This window comes from Dermochelys coriacea, chromosome 7 (assembly GCF_009764565.3).
Source record: "Dermochelys coriacea isolate rDerCor1 chromosome 7, rDerCor1.pri.v4, whole genome shotgun sequence".
NCBI lineage: Eukaryota > Metazoa > Chordata > Testudines > Dermochelyidae > Dermochelys > Dermochelys coriacea.
The window spans coordinates 72,748,384-72,769,779 of record NC_050074.1 but is presented as its reverse complement, the minus strand read 5'-3'; the positions used below and the strand labels follow the sequence as shown (position 1 = coordinate 72,769,779).

General features: G+C 41.5%; 2 protein-coding genes across 3 annotated transcripts in view; one reads left to right on the top strand and one right to left on the bottom strand.

Annotated features, from left to right (window-relative positions):
* SHLD2 (shieldin complex subunit 2) overlaps positions 1–21,396 on the top strand; it is a 166,127-nt gene that overhangs the window by 38,568 nt on the left and 106,163 nt on the right. The window lies entirely within an intron of this gene.
* Positions 1–21,396, bottom strand: part of GLUD1 (glutamate dehydrogenase 1) — a 49,511-nt gene that overhangs the window by 5,440 nt on the left and 22,675 nt on the right. For both annotated transcript variants that reach the window (XM_038408476.2, XM_043519723.1), the window contains exons 4-9: positions 20,858–20,921; positions 17,771–17,865; positions 8,896–9,075; positions 4,691–4,828; positions 635–772; positions 425–505 (exon numbers count right to left, since the gene is read on the bottom strand). In XM_038408476.2, coding sequence (XP_038264404.1) covers positions 425–505; positions 635–772; positions 4,691–4,828; positions 8,896–9,075; positions 17,771–17,865; positions 20,858–20,921 — 696 coding nt within the window. The remainder of the gene's footprint in view (positions 1–424; positions 506–634; positions 773–4,690; positions 4,829–8,895; positions 9,076–17,770; positions 17,866–20,857; positions 20,922–21,396) is intronic.

Here is a 21,396-nt window from a genome sequence, read left to right as displayed (position 1 = left end):
TCTCCCTCCCTACTCCACTCACTGGACTGGGCAGTTAACGAAGCGTCAATTCCCAGAAAGGAAAACCAAGGTTTTAGGGATTTGTGTCAGTATTTGATAGATACAACTGTAAATTGTTTTTCTTTTGAAAATGTCGCTCCCATGCAATAGATTAATTTAAGTAAGTGAACATGGCTGTAATGAGAGATCTGGGTTTTGAGGATAGTTACCTCACAAGTCTTGAGTGAAGTTAGAACACCAATTTTCAAAGTGAGAGGCACAGAAAGGAGGGCATTGTAGGAATGGCTTTCTTAGGAAAATTATTTTGAACACGTAAGTGATTCTTAAAGAATATTAATGCTAAGGTTGATCCTGTGATCAGGAGAAAGAACGCATTTGCAGACAGACAGTCTACTTTCCATTAGTGTTGGCAAAATAATCTTACAGGAATGACCATGATATTCCGCTCCAAAAAGATTTTATCCGCCTCCGGGGTTGTAGGTCCATTGGCACCTTCAGCAATAATCTAGGGAAAAAACCATGACACAATAATTATTGACACACAGAGGCATATATTTATATTCACACCAATAGCTGGAGTAAATATGGAGAAAGACATTTGCCATACTGTTTCTTGTTGTTTAACTCTTCTTACTTTTGCTTTGACCTTGTGAGCATTGGATTTAGTCAACTGTTTCTCACTGGCAGCAGGGATGAGAATGTCACAGTCTGATTCCAAGATGTTGCCATCATATGGTTGTGCCTTGGGGAAGCCGACAATTGTCCCATGTTGCTGTTTGAGGGGAAGAGAAGTGTGACTGTTATTTTCAGTATCACTATTGAACAACATAATCTTCACTTACTCTTTTATATTAAAATGGGGAAGACCATTGCTTCGACAGCCATGCATCCTTCTTTGAAGGATGTCTTTGCATGTGTCTGTACAACACTTTCCACAGCATGTCTACTGCACTATGTTTTTAAAACTAACACAAATGCCCTCCTTCCCCTCCTACAGCTACTACTACCGCAAGTGCCATAAAAAAAAAAATCCAAACTATCAGATTTTCAGTTAAACCTTAAATACTTCTAAACAGACACTGTACAATTCTATTAGGTTTGTATAAGCACTTTACTCCATTTGAGACAGATGAAACACTTCATTTACTTGCATTTTAGAGAAACAGAATGTTAGTTTACCATACTAGAAGAGTGAGAAAAAAGGGGTCTGCTTCCTTGCTTGTTTCCCAATCTTGAATTAAAAACAATGTCAATTCAAACACCTACTAATCCATCTCAGTAAGTAAAACAGATATTAGGAACAGCATGTTCAAAAAGACAGTATAAAATGTGACTGCCATTCCTATTTACATGGGCAGCCAAGGATCATCCCACTAAGGCTGTTGGATAAAAAGTTGAGACTTAATACAGTTCACATTAAAATTAAATCAAGATCAGCCAGTGTCAATTAATTTAAATGCCTGAAACACATTCATATTGGTTAGATTCTACAATCTGTGGATCTGTGGGATAAGAATGAAGATTAAGAGTATGCTCACCCTAAACTCAAAAATACGCTCTAAAAACAGAGGTGAATCTCATGCAGCATCCATGGAAGATCCTTACATATATTTTCAAAATATCAGTCTAGATCAGGGGTCGGCAACCTTTCAGAAGTGGTGTTCCAAGTCTTCATTTATTCACTCTAATTTAAGGTTTCACGTGCTGGTAATACATTTTAACGTTTTTAGAAGGTCTCTAAGTCTATATTATATAACTAAACTATTGTTGTATGTAAGGTAAACTAGGTTTTTAAAATGTTTAAGAAGCTTCATTTAAAATTAAGTTAAAATGTAGATCTTATCAGTTTAGTGCAGTGGCTCTTAACCTGGGGTGCACGCACCACCTGGTGGTGCGAGATGCCCTTTCTGGGGGTGCGAGACATGCGAGCTTTTTTTAGAAGGTAGATCATCAAAAACACAAATTAAGCACAGGCACATAAATACAACTATACCTCTGCCCCGATATAATGTGAATTTGGATATAATGCATTAAAGCAGCGCTCCGGGGAGCCGGGCTGCTTTACCACGTTATATCCAACTTCATGTTACTGCAAGTGGTTCCTCTGCGCTTGCCCCCCACCCCCCGGCTCTGCCTCCTCCCATGAGCACGCCGCAGTTCCACGGCAAGCCTGGGAGCGGGGAGAAACGGAGCTGTGGCGTACTCATGGGAGGCAGTGAAGCAGAAGTGAGCTGGGGTGGGGAGCGGTTCCTTTCCCTACCCAGATATAACGCGGTCTCACCTATAAGACAGTAAGATTTTTTTGGTTCCCGAGGACTGCTTTATATCGGGATAGAGGTGTGCTTTGTTTCATCAAATCTATGTATTTATTAACATTATACATTTTTAGCGATTACTGTAATATACAAAGTTTTAAAGTGTTTAAGCTAACTGTAGTGTAATTTTTGATAAGGGCTGCAGAGTGTTGGGCCTAGGCCAGGAGCAGAGCCCTGGGCTGGCTGCAGGTACTCCAAGCCAGCAGGAGGACTGAGCAGGGCCGGAGGCCTGGACCCCAGTTGGCAGGGGGGGCTGGGCAGCTGGAACCCCAGACCAGCAGCGAGGTGAGCAGGGCCGGTGGCTAGTATCCCAGGTTGGCAGCAGGCTGAGCTGGGTGGTAGACAGAACCCCAGACCAGCAGTGGCTCACCCACTGCCGGTCTGGGGTTCTGCTGGCTCCTGCCAGCTGGGGTCCCGGCCGCTGGCCCCACTCAGCCCGCTGCTGGCCGGGGGTTCTGTTCATTCAGGCTGTCAGCAAGCTGAGCAGGGCCGGTGGCCGGGACCCCGGCTGGCAGCAGCGTGCCAGTAAAAATCTGCTCAATCTGCTTTGGCACGCATGCCGCAGGTTGCCGACCCCTGGTCTAGATTTTAAGTACATCAGAACATCTACAAATAATCACTACTGCTGCAGATTTTTTTTTTCCCCTCCACAGAAAATAGATTCTGTCAGGGAGGTGCTGCAATTATGACTTTGCCCACCAGAGCCTGCTGTGGTGCCAGAGCAGCCAGCTGCAGAGAGGGGGAAGTGGCTACCTTCCTCACAATGCCCTGCCTGGGGCCAGGTGAAGAGATGCTCGATATTAGGGGGGGGTGGGGGGGACAAAACAGAACACATTGGCTGCTGGGGGGGGTCATAGACTGGGGTTCAGAAGGGCTAGTGGGGGGGACAGACTGGGGCGGGAGCACAGGAGCTAGTGGGATGAGACCAATGAGCCAGGTGCTGAATGGGAGTGGGGGTGCAGGGACAAGGGCAGATGTGCCTGACTGAATGGGAGAGACTAGGGGTCAGCCAGGGTCTGCATGGGGTAAGCTCCACAACTCCCTAACAATCCCTCTTCCCCAACAAAAATACCGGTTCCATACTTCTCCCCACCACACCCAACACATCTCCAGGTTCACTCCCAGGCTCCTTCCCAGCAATTACTTCCTTATCCCTCAGCACCTTCACTACCCTGACTCCCACAAGCCTTTGCACTGCTTCTGAGGGGTGTGGAAAATACATTTCTGTATTATAGTTTAAATGAATTATTACTCCAAGTTCTGTATTAATATGCCTAGCAAGGAATCTATTTGTCAAAAAATATTTCCCTAATCTTTTTAGTCATCTGTATTGTTAGACATGCTTGCTGAAATAAGCGACCAAATTAATTGAAATCGGCATATTTATATTGTGTAATTTTTGCAAATAAAATATGCTGACTTTTGCAGCATTTTCAAATATTGTGCACAGATTTTTTTCTTTTTTTCGGGTGCAAAATTCTCCAAGAGTACTAATAAGACTAATCAAGAGCTCTTTCTGGGAGCATGATAAAAGCCTAAAACAAATGGTTAAATGCCAAGGATCCTAGTCTATTAAAAAAAAAAATTAGGGTGTTTAGTTAAACATGAAGTAATATTTTAGGCCTAAACGGACAGACAGTGCCCCTTTAAATGTCTACTCGACATTGCTATATTTGGAAGCTAGTAAGTTAAAGCCACAATTTACAAGACCATATTGAATTTCCTCAAAATGAACTTCATCTCTTTTCTTGAGCATGGAAGTTGCTCAAAAAACTTCTATCTGTCCATACAACAGATGGCACAGAGGCCGCAGCTATGCAAGCTCGCGCATAGTACTACACTAGTAAGTCTAAATGAGCAGTTCTCATCCTGTTCCAAACCAGGACCCTTTCCTTCCCACCTTTTGCAATCTAGCTGGGACACTGCTGCTATTTAGCAACATGAGGGAGAGAGGGGAGATTGTGACACACACACACACACACACACACACACACACACACACACACACACACACAATTATCTAAACCAGGGTAATTTAGTTTGTTTGGATGCAATCCTTTGCCTTTTTGCAGAGACTCAGGTCCGCAACTGTGCCTATCTGGGTTGCGATGGGCAATGTAGGGAAATGAACAGACCAGCGCCACTCAGGCTATCAAAGCCATGAAACCAATTAGTATTATTCAATTTGGTCTGCATTCAAGCTAGTGAAAATGGAATACTAAAAACACAGTTGCCAATCCTGAACATTGTCTGATGAGCAATATATAGAGCACTGCTGATCATAATTTGCAAATATTCCGCACGATTAACACCAGCCTCTAGTCATCTCCAGGATTTTCAGAGTTTACACACAGAGCAATACGCAAGTCTCATACCAATTTGTAATCTTCTAGTTCTTTTGGGTCAATCCCATCAGGATTCCAGATATTACCATCAATCTCTCCAACACCAACACATTTAGCACCAAAACGATGAAGGTATCTCATAGAATGCAAGCCCACATTACCAAATCCCTGTAAATAAAAATGGGAAGAATAGAAGGAAGAGCAGTTAAATCATGTGAAATGAGCCCAAAAGTTTTAAAACATTCGATCCTTATAAGCATATATCTGCTTTTCACCTTTTTGTGTCATATGTTGGCATGGATATGAGATAGGGACATATTTGTGTACGTTAACCATGTTGGCCTGATGTTCCAGAGAGAGAATTAATGTTATAATGTACTTTGCAAGATCGGTGACAGAACTTGCACATCATTCCAATATTTTTCTTCTAAAAAGTAGCATGCAAGTTTCCACTGAAATTCATTCAAGCTGCATACACTTGCAAAGATGCTACCAGTTACGTGATATGAAGAAGGCATTTATTTTGTGAGAGAAAAACTAGCCAAGATGAAGCCCTCTCCTATTCCTAAACTCTGCTTTTCCATGCTTTTTTTTTTTTTGCTTACAGTTCCTGAACATATGTAGCAGAGTGCTTGTGGTAATTTTGGGGATCATAAAATGACAAAGACTAAAACTTCAGTTGAAATTTGTCATAAGTTACTTTTAATTTTTACTGTATTAATGTACTTGTAAGTTTTCTTGAGGCTAGATGAACAGCTTTAAAGCTATTAATGTAGTCAATGTAATGTTTCATAACTACATTTGCCTTAATCACGTATTTTCTGAATGTTCACATAACTGAACGTTGTATAGGATTCTGTGGACTTTTAAATGATAATTCCAGAATTTGCTTGACACTTGTGTTCCTCTGGTCACTATAGATATGGGATGCTTGCAAAATTTAAAGCCTCTAAGAGTGGCTCAAATTCATTTATTAAAATACAACTGAATTATTTTCTCATGTTGACTCTTTAATGGAGCCCTGTCCTTCTGATAATACATTTTATTGTCTCTAAAGCAATCTTCCACAAAAACTGTCATTTTAAAGGATACGATCTTCTACTCTGCACTTCAATAGTAGTCTCTATCCATACATCAGACTGCTTGACAATGTGAATTAAACCTTAGTTCCCTGGGATGTTATGCCAGTTTCCATATTTTACAGGTAAGGAAACTTGGATTAAGTGGCTTGCCCACGGTCACCCAGGAAGTCTTTGGCAGAACTGGAAATGAGATCAACTGCAGAGAAAAGTGAATATGAAACTCCTCAACTTATTGCTTTCAAAGTATTTTGCATAGTTCCCTTTTTACATCAGAAGCAAGCTTTGATACAAGAATTAAGTTCTATTTATGTATGGAGTTTGCCTTCAGTGCTGTGTCCTCATTTTTTCTTGATTAGTCTTCAGCTGTTTTGCCAAGTTTTCAGTTTGCTTGTTTAGTTTTAGACTCTTACATTTAGGCACTGCCAATATGTGAATTCCAAAGAGTGGGGATGTTGATGTGCTATTGTGTTTCTACATAGGGTACAGGATGTTTGTCTCAGGTCACTGGTTAACTGGCACAGGACAGTAGGTTGCAGTTAGGTGATGCTGTGGATTCATTACTAAAAATGTTGCAATCAGTCCTCTGCCATTTCTAACACTAGCCACACTGCTATGAGAACAGTTCCAAATAAAGCATTCTAGATCATCATCCAGATTCCACATTTAATTTAATAGCTCACTAATTATGTATTTATCCAACCTGATAAACAGGACAAATTTCAAAAAACCCTTGAAGAATATAATTATGCATGTTGAGTAGTATTAGAAATCCATTTCTCAGTGTAGTCTCATTCTTCTCACCCAATATTCATGTCCTAAAACATGTAGGAGCATAGTTTGAATTAAGGGTCTTTTGAGGTCTCACAAAAGCCAAAATAATTCAGAACTAAAATTGAAAATCTAGGTCATTATGTTGGCCTAAACACATCTCATTGTTTATTTCATAGTAACACAGATCAGATCATATTCAAATTTTTTCTGAGCTCTGCATTTTTTTCTTTAGGATCCAAAAATAAGGTAACTAAAGGGCTCATGTTTCCATTCTGGAAGTAATTACAGAATATAATTTTGCAAAAAGTGGTGTTACATTACACATGAAATGTGTAATATCCCTTAGTATATTACAAGAACTTGGAAAAGATGTCTAGAGCTGTAAGAGTATGTCTCCATAGTAAAGAAAAACCTGCAGTTGGCCCGTGCCAGCCAACTCAAGCTCATGGGGCTTGGGTTGCGAGGCTCTATCATTGCCTTGTAGGCTTCTAGGCTCAGGCTGGAGTCCTAGCTTTGGGAACCTCCTACCCTACAGTGTTTAGAGCTCAAGCTCCGGCCCAATCCCAGAAGTCTACACAGCAACAGAATCATAGGAAGGGACCTCAAAAGGTCTTCTAGTCCAGTCCCCTACACTCAAGACAGGACTATGTCTTATCTAAACTATCCCTGACAAGTGTCCCTTTGCTCTTAAAAATCTCCATTGATGGAGATTTCACAACCACCCTGGGCAATTTATTCCAGTGCTTAACTACCCTGACAGTTTTAAAGTTTTCCTAATGTCCAACCTAAACCACCCTCGCTGCAATTTAAGCCCATTGCTTCTTGTACCATCCTCAGAGGTACAAGAACAATTTTTCTCCCTCCTTCTTGTAACAACCTTTTATATACTTGAAAACTTATGTCCCCTGAGTCTTCTCTTCTGCAGACTACACAAAGCCCAATTTTTTCAATCTTCCCTCACAGGTCATGTTTTCTAGATCTTTAATAATTTTTGTTGCTCTTCTCTGGATTTTCTCCAATTTATCTACACCTTTCCTGAACTGTGGTGCCCAGAAGTGGACACAATACTCCAGTTGAAGCCTAATCAGTATGGAGTAGAGCAGAATTACTTGTGTCTTGCTTACAACACTCCTGCTAATACAGCCCAGAATGATGTTTGCTTTTTTTTTGTAACAGTGCTAGACTATTGACTCATTTAGTTTGTGACCCATTATGACCTCCAGATCTCTTTCCGCAGTACTCCTTCCTAGGCAGTCATTTCCCATTTTGTAAGTGTGCAACTGACTGTTCCTTCCTAAGTGAAGTACTTGGCATTTATTGTTATTAAATTTCATCCTAGTTATTTTAGACCATTCCTCCAGTTTGTCCAGATCTTGATTTTGAATTTTAATCCTATCCTCCAAAGCAATGGAGGATTCTCAACCAGGGGTACATGTACCCCTGGGGATATGTAAAGGTCTTCCAGAGGGTACATCAACTCATCTAGATATTTTCCTAGTTTTACAACAGGCTACATAAAAAGCACTGGCCAAGTCAGCACAAACTAAAATTTCATACAGACAATAAATTTGCTTATACTGCCTCTACATGCTATACACTGAAATGTAAGTACAATATTTATGTTCCAGTTGATTTATATTATAATTATATGGTAAAAATGAGAAAGTAAGCAATTTTTCAGTAATATCATGCTGTGACACTTTTGTATTTTTATGTCTGATTTTGTAAGCAAGTAGTTTAAGTGAGCTGTAACTTGGGGGTACACAAGATCACTCCTGAGGGGTGCAGTAATCTCAAAAGGTTGAGCCCTGCTCCAAAGCACTTGCAATCCCTTCCAGCTTGGTATCATCTGCAAACTTTATAAGTGTACTCACTATGCCATTATCTAAATTTCTGTTCAATAGATTCATCAGTACTGGACCCAGAACTGCGGGACCCTACTTGATATACCCTTCCAGATTGACTATGAACCACTGATAATGATTTTCCAACCAGCTATGCACCCACCTTAGAATAGCTCCATCTAGGTTGAATTTCCCTAGTTTGTTTAGGAAACAGCCCCGAGGACCATGAGCCTGAGCTGGCAGGCATGGGCCAGCCGCGAGTTTTTCTTTGCTGTATAGACACACTCAGTCTATGAATACAACGTTGCTCTTAGAAAATGGCTGGAGTTTTGGCTGTGTGCCTATGTATATAATTTTAAAAAAATGCAAAATAAACGATGACTCTTGTCTGGAAAGTGCTTCTGAAGTTTAAATTGATTGCAAGGCTAATCTCTACAGTTATAAAACCTTACCAAGTCTACCATTTTAATAGTGATTTTAAAAGCAGCTACATTTCCAATTTTCTTCACCAAAACAATTGCATTTCTAGACAAATTACCTGGACCACGAATGTCTTATCCCCAAATCCTGGAGTCATTCCCAGAAGGCTCATATATGAAGCTTCATTGATGAAGTTTTCAATTCCATGGAAGAGACCACGACCAGTGGCAGAGATACGTCCGTGGATACCACCTTGGCTGATAGGTTTACCAGTGACACAAGCATGGGCATTAATATCCTGCAAGACAGTTTAGAATTCTATAAACTGCATCAATCTTTCCAAAAAGAGGATCAGTCAAACAGCTGAGGTATAATGTGTATGTGAGCTTCAAACACATTAAACAGATTTCTTTCCATGATCTACTTACATTATAGCTTTTACTGACAGCAATAATGAAGATATGAACCACCTTTACAAGCTTACCTCTCCAGACTCCCTTGCTCAGCTTACCACAAGCATACTAGAAAAATTCTACCCTGCCATACAATGTAGTCTAATTACTTAACCACAGTTCTTGAGATACTGTGCAATTTTCTCAAGTGTTGTGATTTGCACAATTCAGGTCTATGCTTACATTAATTTACAGTGGTCTGTTTATTTATAGTGATGTTGTAAGGATGAAGGGCCCAGAGAGAAGCTGCTATCTGACTAGCCACAGAAAGGCAGTGAGTTGTATGCCTACAATTGTGATAAGCATCATTGTTCTTGACAAATTAATCCTTTAAAACAACATAAAAAGCTTAGACATATCTAAGGGCAGTTTAAAGGTGATTAAACAGTTTTAGCTGCAAACAGTCACAACAGGAAACGTAAATATTATTATTTGAAAGCATGCAGTACAGGCATACTAACAACTTTAGAAGTGAATACACACTGATCTGGCTGAGATGCTATCATGAGAAATTTACCCCCAAGTAACAGGTTTTACCCACATATATGTTATGAACTAGTCTTTCCTACTGTCTGAAAAGAGAGGCCACAGTTGACCTCAAGAGGATAGCCTACAGTGCAAAGTCATGTGGAAAAATAGTAGATAAGTATCTTTTCCCACATGGAAAGGCACTCACATGCCACCAAACCCCATCTTTTACACAGTCTCAAACGAAATAAACCTCCTACCTAGTTGCCTTACACGTGCTTGATACCCAAAGTAAACTCTACTCCTTAAAACTCTGACAAAGATTAATATATAGGAGTCTCAGTATCCTTCATTTTCCAACAGTGAGATCCATCTTATTAAAAACTTTATTCCAAAATCTAAATTTCAGTGTTTCCTTCAGAAAGTATTCAGAGTAGCAGCCGCGTTAGTCTGTATCCGCAAAAAGAAAAGGAGTACTGCTCCCTCTGGTGGTAAGTCAGCTGTAACCACTTACCAGGGGTACAACCATCTTGGCCAACCCACAAAGTATTACCAAGTTTCCAATCAGTTACATTTAAAAAAAAAAAAAAATCTAAACAGAAAAAATGAGTAGTTTATAAGCACATAGCTGATGAACACAGCTTCTTTCCACAATTCCCTCCATCAGAGAGGCCAATGCCTTAGAAAATACAAGGGAATGGGGAAAGAAAGCAAAAAGTTGTACCAGCACACTAATGTGAATTTCAGAGCTGAGAAGTTTAGTCATATTTCTTCATTCAGTGATCAAGAAACTTATTGTGGGTTTTCTGGACAAATTAATATGGTACCCATTAAAGACGTAATTGGTTTGGCAGGAAAGGCCCACTATTCTTAAAGCCCTCCACATTCAGATAGCAATGTTGTTTAAATCTCTGCTTCAATATTGAGTATCAGTAGAAACGACTGAGTGAGATTCCTAAAGATTAAAATCATCATCATCATCATGATGTTCCTATTACGCCTCTGGCGTTTAAGGCAGTGATGAAGATCCTCCACTTCTGTCTGTTTCTGACAAGTCTTTCAATGGTTCCCCATCTCTGCCCCAGGTTTTTCAGCTCAGCTTCCACAGCTCTTCACCATGTTGTTTTCAGGGCCTCGTTTTCGCTTGCCTTCAGGTGTCCCTCTTATTGCTACTCTGCTGATAGAATCAGTTTCCATCCGAAGCACATGACCAATCCATCTCCAACGCCTCCTGGCAATGATGGTGCTCAGATCCTCTTGGCTGCACTGTATCAGTAGATCTTGGTTTGAAGCATTAAATGGCCAAGAGGCATTAAATGGACACTCTTCTCATCCCTTGAAGACCTGGACCTTGCAGATTATGTTGCTCTCATATCACATACTCAACACCATGATCAAGAAAAAACAACACAACTCAACACATTCAGCCAGCAAACTGGACTGAAAATCAACCACAATAAGACAGATATCATGACCTTTAATATTGCCTCACCATCACCAGTACGGATAGAGGATTATATTCTCACCGATGTAGAAACATTCAAATACTTGGGCAGCACCATCAGCCAGGACGGTGGAACGAGCCAGGACATATAGAACAAAATCAATAAAGCCAGGAACACCTTCAGGAGCTTAAATACAGTCTGGAAATCATCGAAATGGAACACCAAAACCAAACTCAAGATTTATCAGAGCTGCGTACTTTCAACACTACTTTGTAGCGTAGAATGCTGGGGAATGAGAAAGTATGACATGTCCAAACTGTCTTCATTCCACACAACCTGCCTCAGAAAAATCTGTATCTTTTGGCGCAGAACAATCTCAAACCAAGATCTATTGACACAGTACAGCCAAAGATTAAAATAGCGCTGTTTAATTAAACAAATGAGTGCAAGAGTTTTATATCAGAGGGCAGCCATGTTAGTATGTATCCACAAAAACAACAAGGAGTCCGGTGGCACCTTAAAGGCTAACATCTGTTAGAGTTTTATAGTAAACTTCAATTAGAGGAAAAGACACACCATAAATAATGTTCAGGGTTTTTTTTTTTTTTACAAATACTTATTATTGGTCCTGTCAAAATGTGGTTGGTGGCCCTGCCAAACATCCTAACTTAAATAAGAAGCCCGCCCTCCCTCCCTCTTAACCCTTCTCCCAAGCCTCTCCTGCCCTTGTGGCTCTTTCCTGTCAATTCTGAAGCAGGCTTCACTTTTCCCCTATCCTCCACTTCTCTCCGCTGGCTTCCACTTGCCAGGAAGAGAAAACAGAATCCTACTCACATAGCCCTGCAAATCCAAAGCAGTTGTGTATGTAGTCAGTTGATTCGATGATTATGTTTTCATGCTCTCTCTTGTTGTGGAGTCTGGAGTGACTCTGAAGTCAAAAGCGTGACATGCATGCTCGTGAACAGATTGGGCAAAGTCATTGGTGAGCGTCTCGGCAGCTATAGCAATAGTATGACACTTTTCCTTTGCAAGTAAAAATCAATTATTTTTGTCCTGTTCAAAGACTTGAAAAGCTCCAAATGTTGTTTGTTGCCATGCTGATCTATTTAACACAGCCTTCTCAAGATCATCCGGTTTTATTCCACCGAAGTGTATGCGGTTCTCGATGCTGTCTTTCTAGTGCTTTCTGAAGCAGCCTTGATTCTGGTGTCCTTGTACCAATTCTCCATAGAAAATTTTTCTAGGGAGTCGATGTTCAGGCATCCTAATGATGTGTCCAACCCGGCATAGTTGGGCTTTTCTCAGCATGGCCTCAATGCTTATGGCATTTGACTTTTGGAGAACCTCCAGGTTGGTAATTTTATCCTACCAAAAGGATCCCCATAACAGTGCGCAGAGACCACCATATGGAAGGCCTCTAGCTGTTTGATATGCCATTTGTTTAGTGTTCAGGTCTCACAGCCATAGAGGAGAGATGTGAGCACAAAAGAATTATAAAGATTTATTTCTGTTTAGGGAGTTATGCTGTGGGATTTCAGGACTTTGTTACGTAACTTTCCTAATGACGGAGAAGCTCTCTGTATCCTCTTCATGATCTTTGTCAAGAGATGCATCATGGGAGATGTTGCTGCCGAGATAAGTAAAACTGTCAACTTGCTTTAGTTGGTTTCCACTAATGGATATGCTAGGGGATATGACACAGCGTGGTGAAGAGAACTGGCGCAGAACCACAGTTCTCCAGTGTTAATTGTAAGGCCAAACAATTTTGATACTTCAGCAAAGCGACCTACAATGCGCTGGAGATCTCCCTGTGTGTATGCTAGAAGGGCACAATCATCTGCAAAAAGTACTTCTCTTAGTAGTAGTTCTGTTACAAGACTTAAAGCAAAAGCAAAAACAAAAGTAAGATCGAAGACTGAGCCGTTATGACTGTATCTGATGTATATGCCTCTGAGCCCATCTGTAGCATGATTGAGAACTTGGATGAAGAAGACGTTGAACAGTACAGGGGCAAGGACACAGCCTTGTTTGACTCCATTTGAAATGGGAAAGGAGTCAGTGAGATCTCCATTAAAAAGTACCTGACCTCGCATCCCCTCATGAAATAAACCAATTATCTTTACCAGTTTTGGTGGGCAACCAAGTTTGCTGAGGATCATCCATAATCCTTCTCTATTGACTGTATCAAATGATTTTGTCAGATCGATGAAAAACACTGAACAGATTCATGTTTTGTTTGATACATTTTTCTTGTATTTGCCAGATACTGAAAATCATGTCTATGGTGCTACGACCAGGTCTGAATCCGCACCGAGTCTCAGGTCTGGTCTACTCTACGGGGTTAGGTCATATTTAGCCGCATTAAGTCAATTTTAAAATGACTGCATCCACACAACCAACCCCGTTCCATCGACTTAAAGGGCTCTTAAAATCGACTTCTGTACTCCTCCCCAGCTATAAAATCGACCTTGCTGGGTCGAATTTGGGGTAGTGCGGACACAAATAGATGGTATTGGCCTCCGGGAACTATCCCAGAGTGCTCCATTGTGACTGCTCTGGACAGCACTTTGAACTCTGATGCACTAACCAGGTACACAAGAAAAGCCCCAGGAACTTTTGAATTTCATTTCCCGTTTGGTCAGCATGGCAAACTCAGCAGCACAGGTGACCATGCAATCCCTCCAGAATTGCAAACGAGCTCCAGCATGGACTGAAAGGGAGACACTGGATCTGATTGCTGTATGGGGAGAAGCATCTGTGCAGGCAGAACTCTGATTAAAAAGAAGAAATGTGAATATATTTGCCAAAATCTCACAGGGTATGTTGGAGAGAGGCTACAACAGGGACACACAGTAGTGCTACATGAAAGTTAAGGAGCTGAGGCAAGCCTACCAAAAGAAAAAGGAGGCAAACGGTCGTTCCGGATCACAGCCCCATACATGCCGCTTCTATGATCAGCTGCATGCCATTCTAGGAGGGGACCCTACCACTACCTCACCACTATCCATGGACACCTCCCTGTTGTGTGAGACTCCCCCCTTGCAGGAGGATTTTGTGGATGAGGAGGAAGAGGAGGAGGAGAATGCGCAGCAGGCAAGCGGTGAATCTGGGCATCCAGCCACTCCACTCCAGAGGATGGCCCCAAGCAACAGAAGCCTGTCATTCAAAACAGTCTGATTTGTAGTGTGGCTAAAATAAGCAATGTGGCCTTGTTCTTCTCTCCTCCCCCACCCCACCCAAGCTACCTTGTCAGTTTTCTCCCTTTTTTAAAAAAAAAATTAAGAAAGAAAATGCATGGTTTCAAAACAATAGATACTTCATTTTGAAGGGGGAACGGTGGTTGGCTTACAGGGAATTAAAAATCAACAATAGAGGCGGGTTTGTATCAAGGACAAATACACACAACTGTCACACCGAAGCCTGGCCAGTCATGAAACTGGTTTTCAAAGCCTCTCTGATGTGCAATGTGCCTTGCTGTGCTCTTCTAATTGCCCTGGTGTCCTGCTACTCAAAATCGAATGCCAGGCGATTTGCCTCAACCTCCCACCCCGCCATAAACGTCTCCCCCTTACTCTCTCAGATATTATGGAGCACACAGCAAGTAGCAATAACAATGGGAATGTTGATTGCGCTGAGGTCTGACCTAGTCAGCAAACAGCGCCAGTGAGCTTTTAAATGTCCAAAGGCACATTCTACCACCATTCTGCACTTGCTCAGCCTATAGTTGAACTGCTCCTTACTACTGTCCAGGCTGCCTGTGTATGGCTTCATGAGCCATGGGAACAAAGGGTAGGCTAGGTTCCCAAGGATAACTACTGGCATTTCAACATCCCCAACAGTAATTTTCTGGTCTGGGAAGTAAGTCTCTTCTTGCACTTGCTCGAACAGCCCAGAGTTCCTGAAGATGCGAGCGTCGTGCACCTTTCCCAGCCATCCCACGTTGATGTCAGTGAAACATCCCTCGTGATCCATCAGTGCTTGCAGCACCATTGAGAAGTACCCCCTGCGGTTTACGTACTGGTTGGCAAGATGGTCCGGTGCCAAGATAGGGATATGTGATCCGTCTATCGCCCCACCACAGTTAGGGAAACCCACTGCAGCAAAGCCATCCACTATGACCTGCACATTTCCCAGAGTCACTACCCTTGATAACAGATCATCAATGATTGCATTAGCTACTTGGATCACAGCAGCCCCTACAGTAGATTTGTCCACTCCAAATTGATTCCCGACTGACTGGTAGCAGGCAGGCGTAGCAAGCTTCCACAGGGCTATCGCCACTCGCTTCTCAACTGCCAGAGCAGCTCTCATCTTGGTATTCCTGCGCTTCAGGGCAGGGGAAAGCAACTCACAAAGTTCAAAGAAAGTGGCCTTACGCATGCACAAGTTTCGCAGCCACTGTGAATAATCCCATACCTGCAACACTATGTGATCCCACCAGTCTGTGCTTGTTTGCAGGGCCCAGAATCGTAACAACCAGCACCACTGCCACTATGATGTCCCAACTGCCAAAGCCCGTGCTTTCAAGAACATCTGTGTCCATGTCCTCATCAAAATCATCTTTGTGCTGGTGTCTCTTAGCCTGGTTCTGCATATACTCCAGCATAATGCGTGAGGTGTTTACAATGCTCACGAGCGGCGGTGAGCTGAGCAGGCTCCATGCTTGCTGTGGTATGGCGTCTGCAGGAGAGCAGAGTTACAGTGGAAGCGGTGGATGACGACAGATGCCACGAGAATAGATATTTATACAGAACGACGAGAGGACGTGCGAGGTGGATTCATGGCACCAGGAGAGCAGTAGAGCAGAGTTGCAGCAGAAGCGGTGGATGATGACAACATGGAGAAATTTGCTATTGAGACTGAGCTCATTTACAAGAGCAGAGTTGCAGCAGAAGCAGAGGATGACTATGGTTAGCAGTCATACTGCACCATCTGCTGACAGCAGCACCCAGAACACAACAGCAGCGGTGATGGTGAGCTGAGCTGAATGGGCTCCATGCTTGCCGTGGTATGGCATCTGCACGGAAAAAAGGTGCGAAACGATTGTCTGCTGTTGCTTTCACAGAGGGAGGTGCGACTGACGACAAACCCAAAACCACCCGCGACAATGTTTTTTGCCCCCATGAGGCATTGGAAGCTTACCCCAGAATTCCAATGTGCGGCGGAAACTGTGGAATAGCTACCCACAGTGCACCACTCCGTAAGTCGATGCTAGCCATGGTAGTGAGGATGCATTCCGCTGACTTAATGCGCTTAGTATGGACATACGCATTTGACTGTATAAAATCAATTTCTAAAAATCGACTTCTATAAAATCAACCTAATTTCATAGTGTAGACATACCCTCAGGTAGACTGACTTCTGAGACAGATGAAATCGTTCAGTTTCAGGAGGACATGAGCAAAGATTTTTCCAGTCACAGATAACCATGTGATATTTCTCCTATTATCACAGGATATTTTCCTGCCTTTATTTTTCAATAAAGGAATAATTGTGGCATCTTTGAAGTCTTGTGGCATTTCTTCACGGTCCCAGATGTCAGTAAGGATCTTCTGGAGTGTTATCATCGCTTTTGGACCCACAGATTTATATATTTCTGCCGGTAGCTACCAAGAGTAAAAAGTGTATCTTCCAACTTTAGTGACCAAAACTTAATGCAAAGTAGGTCTGAGTAAGAAGGTGCCATTGTTACATGCTTAGAATTAAATGTTTTAGTTATTGGTTTTTGCTTTCAACTTTAAATTCATCTTACTAAAGTCTGTCTGTGTATTGCTTACACCTCTGCAGAACCTGACAAAACAAGTTGGGTTTATGGAGTGGGAAGAGGAAGCAGGAAAACTCTGTGTTGTAGCGTTTACTATTTTCCTGTGCAGTGGTTCAGCTCTTTTTAATAAATGTTTAGTTTTCCATTTAAGAATTACAAAGAAGATATTGCAAGAACCTTCCATAAATGGACAGATGGTATTGAAAAGTGCTTCATTTTTACAGCACATAAGTCTTAGGTCCCTGCCTTGAGTTCTCAGGAGCACATAACGGACAGGTTGTTGGGTTATAATGAAATATGTATTTTTGTATTTTAAGAATGTTTTACTGTGCTGGCAGTATACTATTTATAGTGTCTAGCTTTTAGTTTCCTTAAGGACTTTGATTTTGTGATTCATGAGAGGCAATATATTAGCACTGTATTAACAAGCATGGTCAGAGTTACCAGGGGCTAATGACAGATCTCACTGAAAACTTGTTTGTGGGTCTTTATTTTTAAATACTGCTGTGAAAAGACAAGGACATTGGACAAATGGTTTAATGCAGTTTGAATAGGACCATACTATTTGTTCCATTATATGCAACACACGAAAACATGTCAAATGATTGCTGAAGCGGCTTCTTTTTTTGAATATGGTCATATCAACTGAACTTTTACACTGTGATGTCTGAAGAGGAGGTCTTCATGCTCTTTTTTCATAAACATAACCTAAAACCCCACGATTGAAGTGCTATAGTTACATGCACAATTAGATAAACTTAGAGGACTAGTCAACAAGGCAATAAATCTCTGGCATAATGTTGGCTGGGTTTCTGCCAAGAGCAAGGAAGCTCTTCTACTTTGAAGCGTTTGCTAAGAACTTACATAGTGTCCTATGGTATTGGCGTAGGTATCTGCAATCCAGGACATCTCCCGCTCACCTGTGCTCATATCAGGGGCAGGCACATCAATACCAGGCCCTATTAGCAAGAGTAAAAACAAGACTCAAGGATTAAATACAAATATTTATCTTCAAATTCTCTCTCTCCTCCCCTTGGTGTGACAGCAGAGATTGGTTAAGATGACCTACTTTCATACTTAAACATCAGTTATTCAAGGAAGAACAAACCATACTTTTAACAACTGTGGATTTTAGACACCGTATCTTGTTTTAGTAACCTGGCAAAACTCCTTTAAGCTATCAAAATCATTATCTGGTCCACATTTTATTTAATCAAAAATGTGGTTAGTGTTAAAATAACACATCAAAAGAGTGTTTGTGCTTTTGCTTTATTTATCTAATATATTTCATGTGGACCATTGTAGAAACGAAGGAGAGAAAAAGCTACACATATACAACTTACTCTTAGCATAACTACACTTGGTTTTAAACGTAATAGCCGTATACTTCAGTTTCATTCTTCTTTACATCAACATTTTCAGTTTAGGTAAATTTTCTTGCTTGCAAATACTTGCTAAGCTGTTCTAGATATTGCAGTCTAGTTTATTGATACAGTTTTTCCTCTACTCATTTCTTATTCACTGTATCAGAGGTAACCTCTTAAGAATGGGAGAGGCAAGGCATCTTTCATGAAGACCATGCCTGGAGGCATCTCCATGTAACACCCTATCAGTAATTATATGTACTCTTCTGGGTAACTGCTTACGGACTGTGCTAAGCCAAACTATTTGAAATAAACAAGGTCTAGATGTCGTTGGCAAGAATTTAAACAAACCAAGCCCCCTTTTAATTTTCCATAATTTCAAACAAATTACACAGAATCTCATTAAAAAAAAATGAAGACATTCTATCTAACCATTTCAGTTGACACTGCATCTTAGCTACTACTAAGTACAATACACAAATCATTTATCATTTTGATAAATATATTTGTATGGACACTGACAGACTCTCATGCAGCCTAGAAAACAGATACTTCTGCCCATGTAGACAGCAATAAAATGGAAGATACATGAATATGCTTGTTGGGAAAGCTATAGTGACTGTTTTCTTAAGAGGTCAGGAATGAAAGAAAAACCTTCCAGCAAGTTCAACTAGGAACTCTCTTCAAGTAGATAGGCTTAGGTGTTCAAAGAGATTGAATGAAATGTGTCACCTATAAATGTACCACACAGGCTATGGGTTCATTTCATTGCCTGTGTTTCTTTTGAAACCATCTCTTGGTTGCTATGGGGTGGTTCTTCTATTTCCTTCCTCTGATATCAGCCAAAAACCTTGATTTTGAGACTACAGGAAACAGGGTAGTAGTGAACAGTTCAATCTAAAAGACCATACATAACCAACCATATTTCAAGTGTGACAAATAAAGTGTTCTGAGCCAACCATAAAATAAGCATAGTGCGACACTTATCACCTAAACTATTTTAAACTTTCATAGAAAATTTACTGCAACTTGAGAGTATGTAGGGAATACAATTCTTTCTAAATGGGAAGGTCATTACCTTATTACATACATGGCAGAATTGGCATAAATCCTTTATTGCTAGGTACTCAGCAATTTGACATTAGCTGAAGCATGTTTGCATCACAGAGCATACATCATACTAAAGATACCAAACACCTTCTTAAAATCAGAAATCTAAATAATGATGTGCATCAATCTCACATTAGACCAGAAGGGGTTAATGAAAGCCTGTGAGCTTAATTTGCCTGACCCTGCTACACTCGCAGAAGATGTCAAGCATGGAGGGAGAAGTTAAAAGGGCTGGACCCAGCTCAATTGGGGGCTGACCAGGAAGGAGAGCAGATGGCTGGCTGTCACTCAATGAGAGAATTCTGCAGCAAGAGAACTGATTTGGACTGTTGGCAGGCAGAGCCTCCCTGAAGGTAGGCCTGTCACAGGGATCTCAAGACAGTTGGGAAGGTAAGTGGAAGCAATTGAGTCCCCTGAGAATTCTCTATTCTGTGGAAGGGGCTGCAGGAAGACTCCTGCAAGGTCATGGACTGCCCTGTCAGGGAACCAGAGAGAACTCCTACAGCAGAACACGGTGGGTGGTAGAAAGCACTAAGAAGCTCTGCAGTGAGCCAATGGAAGAGGCTTAGAGAAAGAGGCACTGATACACTGTGAACCCAGGAAGAGGCTATGGCAAAGACTCAAGACAGGTGCAGGGATACAGCAAGGGATCTGTGTAGTCAGGCCCTGATTGCTTAGAAGAGTCCCTGGACCAGAATCCAGTGGAGAGGGAGGGCCAGAGTTCCCCCCACCCACTGAGGAAGGTGGAACAGAAACCCCCTAACCAGGGGTAAAGACTATTGAAAACCCCTGATATCCAGAGTAAAGATTAACAAATCCCAAGCTGGACTGAAGGCTGAATGTGAGATTGATGAAGTATTGTCTTACTCTGCAAGGCAGGGGCATTATATCTGACCCCATCAGAGGGCCAAGTTGCAAGACATGTATCACAACAGGGCTGGAGCAGCTAGCAGCAGGGGGTGGTAACGGAGGAGAGCCTGCTATGCTACACCCACCCATCAGGGGTGTACTGACTGGTGAGCCACATGTTTACAGGATACTATCTAGTCTACATTGCTAACACACATGAAATTAGATTTCCAAGTTTACTAGTATCAGGGGCATAGACACAGGTGGGCCAAGGCCCACCCACTTAACATCCAGACCCACCCAAATCTGAGCAGGGATGTAGTGCTGCCACAGCGGCCCGGAGCATCACTTAGGCACCTGAAATTCAGGATGGAGCTATGCGCCCGCCCTTCAGAAAGCTACACTATGGCAGCTCTGCCTTGCTATTTTCTGAGCCTCCTCAAGCACGTGCCCAGCTCGGCAGGTGAAGCCCTGTGTCTGGGGGCACCAGTGCTAGAAAGAGGGTATGACATCGTGGGAGAAGCTGAGCTAGCACAGCATCATTGCTCGTCCACCCAAAAGTCAGGGCCACCCAAATTTCCATTCCTAGCTATGCCACTGACTAGTATTAGTCACTGTACTTACATACCAATAAATCCCTTCTTTGCCAGCTCCATAGTAAATCTTCTTGTGATCTTTTCCAATTCATTATCCTATTAAGAAAATATAGTAAGTGCCAAAGGAGTCACTAAGATTTGGTATAAAAGTGTTCAAAGTCAGCCTAAAATTTCCCAGTTTTTTTTAAATAAAAAGCTGTTGATGCATTTACGCATCAATTTTCATATTGTCTGCCTGGTAACTCCCTTTTTTGTAAGTATAGTAGGTGAATTGCTTAGGGAGGTCCTATTTTCTTTATGTATATTTTCAATTATTCAAAAGAAATCATGACTGCATCAAGGAAACAAAGGTAAGGACACTGTTTGGTCAAATATTTCAGCGTTAAAGACAAAACTTGTAAAACAACCATTTTCCTAGCAAACAAATGGAATATAAATTAGATACATAGTAGATGAAAGCAATCAATCCTGATTATTGCATAATTAACTCAAAGCTTCAGTAATTCATACAAATATTAAGTTTATTTGAACTTTGACATTTCATGTAGTGGCTTTTCTAGTTCTATAACAT